This window comes from Panthera onca, chromosome B2 (genome assembly GCF_046562875.1).
Source record: "Panthera onca isolate mPanOnc1 chromosome B2, mPanOnc1 haplotype 2, whole genome shotgun sequence".
NCBI lineage: Eukaryota > Metazoa > Chordata > Mammalia > Carnivora > Felidae > Panthera > Panthera onca.
This window is the reverse complement of record NC_138343.1, coordinates 62069571-62082039: the sequence shown is the minus strand read 5'-3', so window position 1 is coordinate 62082039 and position 12469 is coordinate 62069571. Positions and strand designations below refer to the sequence as shown.

Genomic DNA, 12469 nt, shown 5'->3' with positions numbered 1-12469 from the left:
AAGAAGGAGCTGGCTGTAGCTAAGGCAGACTGATATAAAGACCACCGAAGTGAGAAATGCAGAATATTGTTTTATCAGGATGAGTCACATCCATGTTGCATAGCTTTTCTTGAGGAGTTGGCAGCTATTTAATTGGAACATAAAGAAATAGCATATATTTAATTCAGCTTCTGCTATATGGTTACTCACTAGCCCACATTAACCAGATGACACTATTTTTGTGGATGTGATAACAGCTTGCTTCCCTAATTTCTGAGATGTATCACTAACCTGAATGTACATTATTTCCCAATGAATACTGCCTATTTGACATATGGAAAACAGTAAAAAGTAGAATCGCTATCAGGGATTATTTTTATGTGTATTCTTCAGAGAAAATCATTGCCTCCATGTAGATGTCTTAGAGTGTCTTACCCTTATATGATCACATGATTATATCATTTCCAACAATGGCTGCGCAGGAGCCTGGTGCACCTCTCAACAAACACATGGGTTTCCTAGGAGCAGAAACTCTCCAAGTATTTCTTATGAGTTGGAGTGGCAAATAACTTTAATAAAAATAGTTAAATAACTAGATTTCATACAGGTAAAACATACAGCTTAAGTCTTTTCCTTTTATAGCCAAGAGGATATCTTAATAAAACTTCTATGGGATTGTAGCAGAGGCAAAGGCACCAGAAGTGTCTGCGCTACTCCAGTCTATCAGCTGCCAGCAGAGAAGTTTTGCTAAATTGCTTCAAAAGCACAACATATCTGCAAATGCCAGAGTTGCCCCTGACATCCAGCACTTGGTTCCACAAGGCCCTTTCTGTGGTGGAGCCCAGGTGGTGCTGCTCGTGGCATCCTCCGATTTTCTCTAATATCCCACCACCACTTTACAGTGGCCATTCTCACTGTCTGGTGATTCCTTTCATCAGGTTGCTAAGGTGCTGGAATAATAATCAGCAGGACAAAATTTAATCTCTGGTTGCTAATTAATTCTTATTGAATAATGTATCATCAGTATTGCATTATATCTGATTCAAAATGGCACTCTTAATGTTTACATATACATTTTCTTCATAATCTAAAATTAATTTTGCAATGTTCCAATGCAGGGATATTAGTTTTCTATTGCTATTGTAACAAATTACCATAAACCACAGCATAGAATAACATAAATTCATTATCTCACAGTTTCTATAGGTCAGAAGTCTGATGAGCTCAGCTGGGTCTCTACTCAAGAGATTCTCAAGGCTGAGATCAAAGTATTGGCATGATATCACTACTTCCTGGAGGATCTAAGGATAAATCCATGCTCAGGTTCATTCAGGTTTCAGTAGAATTAGTTCCTTGCAGTTGAAAGGCTGAGGTCTACATTTCCTTCCTGGTTAGCAACCAGAGGTTGTTTTCAGCTTTTACAGGCTGCCTGTGCCCATTGGCTTGAGGCCCTCTTCATTCATTGTCAAAGTCAGTAACGGTACTTGAGTTTTTAGTATGCTGCATTTCTGACCATAGCCACAGGGAAAACCACTTTTAATGGTTCATGTGATAAATTAGACCTACCCAGATAATCCAAGATAATTTCCCCATCTCAATGTCCTTACCTTTATTCACATATGCAAAGTCCCTTTTGACATGTAACATAACTGGTTCTGGAGGTCAGGACATGGGCATTTTGGGTGGGGGCATGATTCTGTTTACTATATAGGGATTGACTAACTCTATAGCCCAGAATCCAAATCTGGCCTGCCACCTATTTTTGTAAATAAAATTTCATTGCAGAGCCACACTCATTTGTTTAGATATTGTCTGGCTCCTTTCATGCTCCAACAGCAGAACTAAGTAAATGGGACAGAGGTCATTATAGCTCATGTCTAAAATATTTGCTACCTGACTCCTAACTAAAAAGATTAGCTCACCACTGCTCCAAAAATAGCAGAATTATTCTAAAATCTTTTTGAAAAATGTTGACTATGTATTATTAATCAAAATAAACTGAATTTGAAATGTAAGTGGGAAGGGTGCTACTCAAACTGAGGAATTTAGGATATAATCAAGAAAACACACACACACACACACACACACACACACCCCAAAAAACCAAAACCAAAACAAAACAAAACAAAACAAAGCAAAACAAAACAAAACACCATACTAACTGTAGCTAGGGAACAAATTCTATCTCAATTTCAGCTGGTGACAGAGCCATCAATCTGTCTGTCTAGTCAGCATTTCAAGACTCTTCCATAAAAATTACCCAGAGCTTTAAGCAGAAAAAAAATCAGAAATCTCTTTCAAATGGACAAAAGGTAGGGTAGAAAAGTGATTCAAAACATAAAGGCATACAAACACCCCTTTGCAGAAATTATAGATTTATAGACTGGACTTCCTTAAGCTTTGTCAAGTGATTTTTAATTCCTTAGGTTTTTATCAGCCTTTGATATTTTCAAAAATACCCACTGATGAGTGTTTCAAATTTCTTCTCATTGTTTCTCATGCTTATCTAATGGTAACAAACATATTCATTATAGTCTTCCATTGTGTTTGCAGCTATGATTTACAAAGGTCATGGCTCATGATTAACTTTAGTTTATACACATAAAACAAACTCCTTAATTTGTTAGCTGATCCTATTAGTATGCAAGCAAATATGGCAAAGAAAACAAAACCCACAAGCCCAAATTCCCATGAGATTCTTTTGTGAATATGACCAATTTGAGAACTACAAATAAACCTCATGGATTTTTCTCAGTCCTGAAAGACAGCGGTATCATACTAACTAGATCATTAAAGTTTTTACTCAGAGGAAGAAATAAAAAGAAAGGCAAGACCACAGAGACTGCAGGCAAGCATAGCCCAAACTGCCTCTCCAAAATGGAACAACCTAAAACTCTTATCATTTGGAAAAAGAATTCATTTTCAGAGTAACAAAGTTGATAGAGCATGAGATAACTAAAATGTATGCACTTACTTACTCTTCTAACTCATCTTTAAAGGTGGAGATGCTATCCACCTTAGAAAGTCATAGCAGCTTAGATCTGTCAGATCCAAGGCATCCAAACAGTGGGTGTCTGTACATGTGTGTGTGTATACGTGTGCACTCGCATTTAGGGTCATTCTATTATATTCGTTCAGGTCTCAATAATTATTTTCAATAAAATTAGTAACTTTCCTTATATATCAGATAATCTAATAATATTAATGAGCATAAATGTCATCCTGAAGAAATCTTTAGTAACACTAAAAATAAAATTCTTTTTCTGGGAAAGCAACTTTGATATTTTTTAAAAGCAAGTGATTGCTATACCTAAACACGAAGGACCATAAACTCTGACTCTATAGGTCATCACAATAAAGCCATAGGCTCCCCAAAACTGAACTAAGAATAGCATCTTAGTCATTAATGATTTATGAGCTGGATAAAACTGCAATTGGCTTTGCTAAATACAATTTGGAATTTCAAGATTCCATATTCTATTCCTACAGTTCCCAAGGGCCTTATTATATTTAACATACTTTAAATGCTATTTGTTAAAAAGCTTTTTAAAAGAATACATTTAGTTTGGAAAATGTTAACAGGCTTTTCCCTAGGCTCACTATAACTGTTAATTCCCATTCTTCATTTTTCTTCTACATGGTATATGAAACAGATATACTTTGCAAGTCATTACTGTTTTCTAAGCTCAGGAAAGTATAGCACATACTTTTGATAGAAGTAAATACATGAAAGTAGACTTGATATTAAAATATATCTAAAATAGTTCAATTTTGAAGGCAGTAACAATGATAATCTACATCTATGTAGAGTTATATTAAAATTTCAGCTTTTCTAATTAATTTCTATTTTCATGTTTATGATGTATTCACATTAGTGAAGACTATTACATTTCAGTATAGGGTCTTTGATTATCTCTTCAATGGAAACAAACTAAAATCAGTATACAAAGTATAAAAGACTGGTAATAAATACTAAGATACTCAACAAATCTGTTATATATTCTTTCCCTCAATGAACAGTACTTTACAAACTCTAATTTGGATGGTAAGATTAATACAATAAGCATTAGAAATTCAAACCAGGGGAGTATGAAGGACTGTATATATTGTATGGACAAAGTGTGAAAGGTATTTATAAAATAAAGGGAAGAAGTGAGGAATCCAGCCATCCAGAGAGGCTTCATTGTGTGGTGGTTAATTGGGGTGGCCTCTGAAGACAGGTGGGCACTGCAAGCAAGGGGATAATAGAAGTGAGTTAGAATACTTGGTGCCATTTTCTTCTCCAGTGTAAGCTTTTCTTCTTTGTCTCATCTTCTCTCAGTCCCCCTTTTCAAAAGATTTGTCTATATTCCCTTAAATGGAGATCTTCTAGAGTGGAGACTGTATTGTTTTGAAAATCTGGTCAACTCATTCACTCAAAATTATGAAAGACAGATTTAGTTCTAAGTGACTTGTGATAATTATTTCACCATTCTTATATCCTGACTTTCATTGTCACCCCAGTGTCTAGCTGGTGCTTAAAAAAGTGTATTGACTATATACTTGGGTTTTCATATGTACAAAGTTATTTTCTGTACATGGTTTATCTCCTTTGTAAATCAGCTGACAAAATAAACCCCCAGGAGAGAAGTTTGACTCAAAGCTTAAATCTCTGTTCATTTCAAATAGTTTTACTGAATTGAAATAGTGAGACTGTTTCATCAATGCTATTTTTGAGGTTACTCTTTCTTCAATTTATGAAAAAAAGTCATTTAATTAATGTATTTTTAAAATTCTCAATAATGAGTTTATTTAGGAAAGTATTGTAAAAGTTCATTTACATAAGTGTTTTCTCCACAAGAAACATGATATATACTCAGACATTGTACTGCTTTTTTAGTAAGCAATTCAGGGAACTAGGATCTCTTACTATTTTTTCACCAATGTTTATAACTGGATAGACATTACCCTAATAAACAATAAAAGCAAACACCTAAGTAAATAGTTTTTCAACAAATTTTGAACCCACAAAAAATAAAATCCTTATTCAAAAGCAATATTTAAAGTAATTGCAAGTTTTCAATGCAGTGATGAGATTAGGTAGAGGTAAGATTATTCTTAGGTGTACAAAGGTAGATTTTATAGAAATAAAACACATTCTTGAAATTAAATAGAACCAGTATGGTCATATTTTGGCAAAAGTAGAAGACCCAATAGTTTAAGTATTAGTTGTGATGTTTAAGAGCTATTGCTAAGAGATTTGAGATTTTCGCTAAACAATCTAGGAAGCCTGAAGCATGTTAGTAAAAAGTGGTTTACAGGGAAGATAATTGTCATTTTTTATAAAACCAAGATTGATTTTCTTTTTGGAAACAAGAAGTTATAAAACAGGAGACAATACATAAGTTTTGTAAACCAATTGATGTGACTATAAATTCCATTATGTCATTCATTAAATTTGTAGATTTGGGAAAAATGACACTTTGTGTTTCTGTTATTTGTATGTAAAGGTCAACTTCCCAGGAACTTTGCAAGGAATTAAACCAAAAAAAAAAAAAAACAACCCAAAAAAACAAAAGAACAAAAACAAAAAACAAAAAACCAAACCTGTGTACACAGAACGTAAGAGAGTGGCTCACTTTAATACAGGAAGTATAAAAGCATAATTAGGAGAACCTTAGTAGGAATCACCTTCCTTGTCTCCACTCATCAATGATTTAAGCATGTAGAGTGAATGTATAAAGGATCAGTAGATATTTTAAATTTCTACAGGAGGACTGAAAAAAGATGAAAAGAATTTCAGTTGCAGTTAGATAGATTCAGGAAAGGGTTCTTGTCATTCTGGAATGGGAGGTTTAGATTTAGATTACTGAAGCACCCAACTAGTTATAACAAGCCTACTCTGTTCTTTGACCTAGCACTTTTAAATGCCATCCCACCCATTCTCCTGCTCTAGGGTACCTGAAGTTAATCACTCCTCTTTGTATTATGTTTATAACTTCAATTACTGCATGCATCTTAAACCTATGTAGTTACATGGCAGTCTTCCCCACCACAGGTGAGACAGGTTCTTATTCATTGGGTCTCCTCCGCTGATTAGCTCAAAGCCCAAAAAAGATGTGTACGTGGATAAACAATTTAATAATTGTTATCATGGATAAACTGAAGAAAGTTTTATTATGGACAAAAGCATAGGATAATCTGACATTTTGTTTCTATATAATATAATCTTCATAACAAATTACTCCTTTACAACTCTAAAAAGTCCAGAAAATGTGTTCTGATATTATCAAATGTGTGACTGCTAACTTATCTTTAAAGGTAAGTTCTATAAGCAAGTCGATGTCACATGGATAATACTTACATTAGCCAAATGAGCTAGTTCTATCTCCAGGAATGAATCAGTTGTTTTGGGTTCAGGCCTTATTGTGACCACGATGATTTTGGAATTAACGACAGTGTAGTTTCTGAAACAGAGTAATTGTGATTAAAAGGAGAATGGATCAATAACAAATATGAACTCTCACTGCTCCATACATGTTTGGATGCATGTTAAGTAAGGAAATATATCCTAATGCATCCTAAGGAGAATAGAGAAACAATGGGCAAACAGATTTAAAGTGTGATACTAAATACTACTTATGGAAAGCTACAGTTCATTTTTTGTTATAAACAAACCCTACCTGGAACTAGGAAACTATGAGGGGAAAAAGCTATTGCTGACTGTTACCATTTTAGATGCAGGAAAGATGAAAAAGCAACAGCACTTACAAGCTTTCGATTACTTAAATCTGATTCACCTGCAAGAGAGATGGATTGTGAATTCAAACCTTCAGGCAATCTTTAAATGAATATAATCCATTTATCTCAGGTGGACTTAACGGTTTTGTTCTCCAGGAGACCAAATATTCTTCTTGTAAAGTGCTATCTTAGCGTTTTTTGGACTATCTCAAAATTCATTACGATGAATGATTAGAATGTGGTTTAACATGAGAGCAAGTAGAGTTTAAATATAAATAAATGCTGTTGCTAATCATTGACCATCATTCATTTCAGCAATAGAGACTTACAGGACACTTCTTTAGCTCAATATGCTCAAAGTAAGGAATATATTCACCTTTTGAAACACCTTAACAATTACAGTTCAGTAACAAAGGAGTTTTAAACATATTTGCAACCTACAAAAATTATCCATAACCATGAGACAACTCTTTGTTGTACATACAAGTTTTTATACAACATGTATAAAATGCCACACACTACCTGTTACAGATTTAAAGTTTTATTGTACTTTTAGCTATATATATATATTTCTTTCCATCCCTTCTTTTTGATTTGAAATAAACTACAGAGCATGTTCTTTCATAGAACATGCACTATTCTGTGGAATTCGTAACACGTATGTAAGATGAATTCATTTAATATTATTCCTTCTTCTTTCTTGTTTAAGGCATTATTTGCAGATAATAAAATTCACCAATTTTAAGGGGGCAGTTTAATGCTTGTTAGTACTTGTTTAACCAACTGAGCCACCCAGGCACCCCATCTCTTTTAGTAATTGTATACTACTATGAAAGCATCACCACTGATTCCTCACCCTGAATGGCTTCCGTGAGCCTCTTTGCATCTTATCCCTTCCTGCCCCCAAGGCTCCAGGCAACCATGAATATGCTGTCACTATAATCACGTCTTTTCTAGAATTTCACTTAAATAGAATCATACGGTACATCGACTATTGTGTTTGAGTTAATTCACTTAGCATTATGTTTCTGAGATTCATCCATTTCGTTTCTCTTTATGGCAGAGTACTATTCCATGATATGGATATAACAGTTTGTGATCTATTCATCAATAAAAGTAAGCAACCTGTGGGTTACTTCTAATTTTTAGCATCTATGAATAGTACTATTCATATTTGGCTATTATGAATAGTTGGCATACATACTTTCTGCATAGAAATCTATTTTCATATGTCTCAGGTAAATACCTAAGAGTGGAATTGCTTGATCATGTGGCAAAAGCATGTTTAATTTTGTGTTATTGCTACACTATTTTCCAAAATGACTGTATCATCAAAATCATATAATTGTAATATTGTACAAAAATGTTGAACCTCACATTATTTGTGAAAATGTCTTCTCTAATGGAATGGTCTTTTCCATGATATTTCACCAGAAAAGAATGCTAATATGTCATTGTGTGGAGTTTACTATATTTAGTAGTAGAGTAACTATAAGTATATTTTGAGTTGGATAACATTTAAAAAAATTTAATGTTTATTTATTTTTGAGAGACAGAGCATGAGTGGGGGAAGGGCAGAGACAGAGAGGGAAACAGAATGTGAAGCAGGCTCCAGGCTCTGAGCTGTCAGCACACAGCCCCATGCAGTGCTCGAACTCACAAACCGTGAGATCATGACCTCATGACCTGAGCTGAAGTTAGAAGCTTAACTGACTGAGCCACCCAGGCACCCCAAGTTGGATAACATTTTTAAATCCATCTTTAATGTATGTAGTAATGTCAAATAAATTCTTTCTTTTCAAAGTTTTAAATGTCTTGATTTTTTTTTTTGAGAGAGAGAGAGCAAGCACATGAGTAGGGGAGGGGTGGAGAGAGGGGGCCAGAGGATCTGAAGTGGGCTCCATGCTGACAGCAGAGAGCCCAAAGCGGGGCTCAAATCCATGAGCTGCGAGATCATGACCTGAACCAAACTGGGATCCCCAACCTACAGAGCCACCCAGGAGCCCCCAGGTAGCAAATTCTTAAACACTCAGGAAGCTTCATGGTATCCAGCCTAACAGTAAATAGTAAGAAACAACACAGTATAAATGTGTCTTTATATTTCTTAGGGGAAGGTAGTTGCAAACAGAGAGGGCTGGTTAACCGTCCTTTATTTCACTGAATACTAATTGAAGGTAAGTTGCATTGGGAGTGATATGAAAGTAAGCTCTAAATGCCAAGTTCCCTTTACAAACTTATTGTTCCCTGTTTCTCCGTGAGTAAAAGTGTTTGGGGGATCAAATGAGAATAGGTTGAATTAACAAAGCTATGAAGTGACACTGGTTCTGTTTATAATCCTATTTCTCTGCTATAAATAAAACCAATGTTAATTTAACTCAGCTGCTAATTTTAATTAATAAATGTTAGTTAAATTTGATAGCATACAGATATTTTGTATTATTTTAAAAGTTGCATAAGTGGATAGTCTACTGGAAAATTCAGATGTGGGTATTCTAAATAGGAATTTATAATTTTGTCAAGATATTTATGAAGTTCTCTTTCTGTGTTTGGGCATGTGGGAATTTTGGCCCTGGGAAACTGGGGTATGGAAAGCAAAGTAGGTAAGATAAGCAGCCTTTTGTAGGGTATGTTACATGTTACTTTGTGTCAGGTTTATCAGCTTCTCAACTGGCCTGGTGGACGAGGTGACTCCTAGAGGACAGAGTCTGCCTTATGACTTTTCTTAAGTGTGTGTGTATGTGTGTGTGTGCGTGTGTGTGTGTGTGTGTGTGTGTGTGTGTGATTTAGAATCCAATTGGGAATGGATGCATGCCAATATAATTATGCAGATGGATGTTCTTATCACATTTATGTGAGTACCCTCCCCCACCTTGCCCTACTAACATGTAACTATCACTACCACAACATCAATTAATGGTATGTATGTCTCCTTATAAGTTCAATGAGGGCAAGATTTGTATCTAGCCATCATATATCCTCATTTGCATTTATGCTTTGCACATTTTAGTGCTAACACAGATTGGAATATCATATTAAATAAACACATAGTAAACAAAAATATCAAACTTTTGGCCAACTTGGATTAAAACATAATGCCAATACCATGGCGTTAAAATGCATAATGAAGGAAAAAGAGGCAAATTTACATTATGCAATGGCTTCCTCTTTAAAAAGTGTACAGTGTATGAAATTATCTTTAATTTATTCCATCAATTTATTCTAATTTGCATAAGTGAATAGTTGGCTCTTTATGTACCATGTCAGGCTTTGTGATCTACTAATGCTTCCTGGCTGGTACACATTTGTATTCACTGCTAGGAAAGCAGATCTTACAGCCAAATGGATTTCATGACTAAAGTAATAAAGTTCTTTTCTATTTTTGAGGTTTGTGCTAGTTGGTATCTAAAACATTAAAAAATTTATAGAGTTATTCATTCAAAGGAGACTCAAGTTATTTTTCATAGTTATTACAAAGGCTTAAGGGGCTTCATGTATATGAACCATATCTTAAAGAGAGTAAAAACATGAGTATAAAATGGAACACAGCTGTTTACAAGAGACTCACTTTAGGTATAAGGACATACACAGGCTGAAAGTGAAAGATGGAAAATGATGGCCACATACATGGTAACCAAAAGCAGAGACGGCCATATTTGTATTGGACAAAATAGACTTTAAGTTCAACACTATAATAAGAGACAAAGAAGAACATTATATAATAATAACTGGACCAATTCACCAGGAAGATATAATAATTATAAACATATACGTACCTAACAGCAGAGCACCCAAATATATGAAGCAAATATTGACAGAATGGAAAGGAAAAACAGACAGTTACACAATAACAGATTTCAATTCAATGCCTGACTTTAATAATGGATAAATCAACCAGATAGTGTTTCAATAAGAAACAGAAGATTTGAACACTATAGACTTCTGTACCTAACAGCCATATAACAATTCCCTCTCCAACAACAGCAGAAATACATTTTTTTCAAGTGTATATAGAGATTCTCTAGGATAAATCACAGCTGCCACAAAAAGAGTCTTAAGAAATGTAAAACAACTCAAATCATACTATCTTTTCTGACCACAATGGAATGAAACTAGAAATCAAAGGCAAAAGAAAAACTGGAAAATTCACAAATATGTGGAATTAAGTAAAACACACTTGAACAATCACTGGACCAAATGATAGGTCACAGGGAAATTAAAAATATCTTGAGACAAATGAAAATGAAAACACAATATACCCAAACTAATGAGATGCAGCAAAAGCCCTACCAAGACAGAAAAATATATGGGTAAATGTCTCCATTTAAAAAGAAGAGAAGTGGGATTCCTGAGTGGCTCAATTGGATAAGCATTTGGCTCTTGATTTGGGCTCAAGTCATGATCTCAGTTGGTGAGTTCCAGACCCAAAATTGGCTATGCGCTGACACTGCAGAGCCTGCTTGAGACTCTCTCTCTTCCTCTCTCTCTGTGCCTCCCTCCACTCACACTTGCTGTCTCTCAAAATAAATAAATAAACTTAAAAAAATGAAAATAAAAAGAAGAAAGTTTTCAAATCAACAACCTAATTTTAAAACTCACAGAACTAGGAAATAAAAACCAACAATAAACTAAAACCAAAGTTAGCAGAAAGAGGTGAATAAGATTAAAACAGAAACAAATGAAATATAGAGAATAGAAAAACAATAGAAAATATCAACCAAACTAAGAGTTAGTTATTTGCAAAAAATCAACAAAATTGACAAATTCTCAACTAAACTAATAAAAAAGAGAAAACTTAAATAACAAAACCAGAAGTGAAGAGAGGAGACAGTACAATTGATACCACAGAAATAAAAAAGGATTACAGAAGAATACTAAAACAATTACATGCCAATAAACTGGATAGCTTAGAAGAAATGGATAAATTCCTATATATATATACAACCTACCAAGACTGATTCATGAAGAAATTTTAAAAATTGAAACAGACCTATCCTATAACTAGTAGAGATTGATTCTGTAATCAAAAACCTCCCAACAAAGAAAAGCTCGAGAATAAATGGCTTCACTGAAGAATTCCACCAAACACATAAAGAAGAATTAACATCAATTCTTCTCAAACTTTCTGAAACACTGAAGAGGAGGAAATACTTCCAAACTCATTTTGTGACACCCTCCTATCAATATCAGAAAAAGATACTGTAAGAAATCAAAACTACAGGCCAACATTCCTCATGAATAGTCATGCCAAAAAAAAAAAATCTAACTAAAATACCAGCAGACCAAATTCAACAACACATTAAAAAGATCATACAACATGATCAAGTGGGAATTATTTTGGGATGCAAGGATGGTCAACATATGAAAATCGAGGTGATATAACACATGAACAAAACAAAGGACAAAAACAACATGATTATCTCGATGCAGAAACAGCATTTGAAAAAAATTCACTCTTTCAGGATGAAAGCTCTCAACAAATTAGGCATAGAAGGAATGTATCTCAACATAATAAAGTCCGTATATGAAAATCCCACAGCTAACATTATACTCAATAGTGAAAAACTGAAAGTTTTCACTGTTAGATCAGGAACACGGCAAGGATGCCCTCTATTGCCACTTCTATTCAACATAGTATTGAATTCCTAATGAAAGCAGTTAGGAAAGAAAGAGAAATATAAGGCCATCAAATGGAAAGAAAGAAGCAAAATTATCTCTGTTCATACGTGAAATGATCCTATATGTAGAAAACCCTAAAGATTCCACAAAAAGA

At 34.3% G+C, this 12469-nt stretch overlaps 1 protein-coding gene across 4 annotated transcripts in view; it reads right to left on the bottom strand.

Moving 5' to 3' along the window:
- Nucleotides 1-12469, bottom strand: part of ADGRB3 (adhesion G protein-coupled receptor B3) — a 736713-nt gene that overhangs the window by 295892 nt on the left and 428352 nt on the right. For all 4 annotated transcript variants that reach the window (XM_060615856.3, XM_060615857.3, XM_060615855.3 and 1 more), the window contains one exon: nt 6323-6425. In XM_060615856.3, the coding sequence (XP_060471839.1) occupies nt 6323-6425 (103 nt within the window). The remainder of the gene's footprint in view (nt 1-6322; nt 6426-12469) is intronic.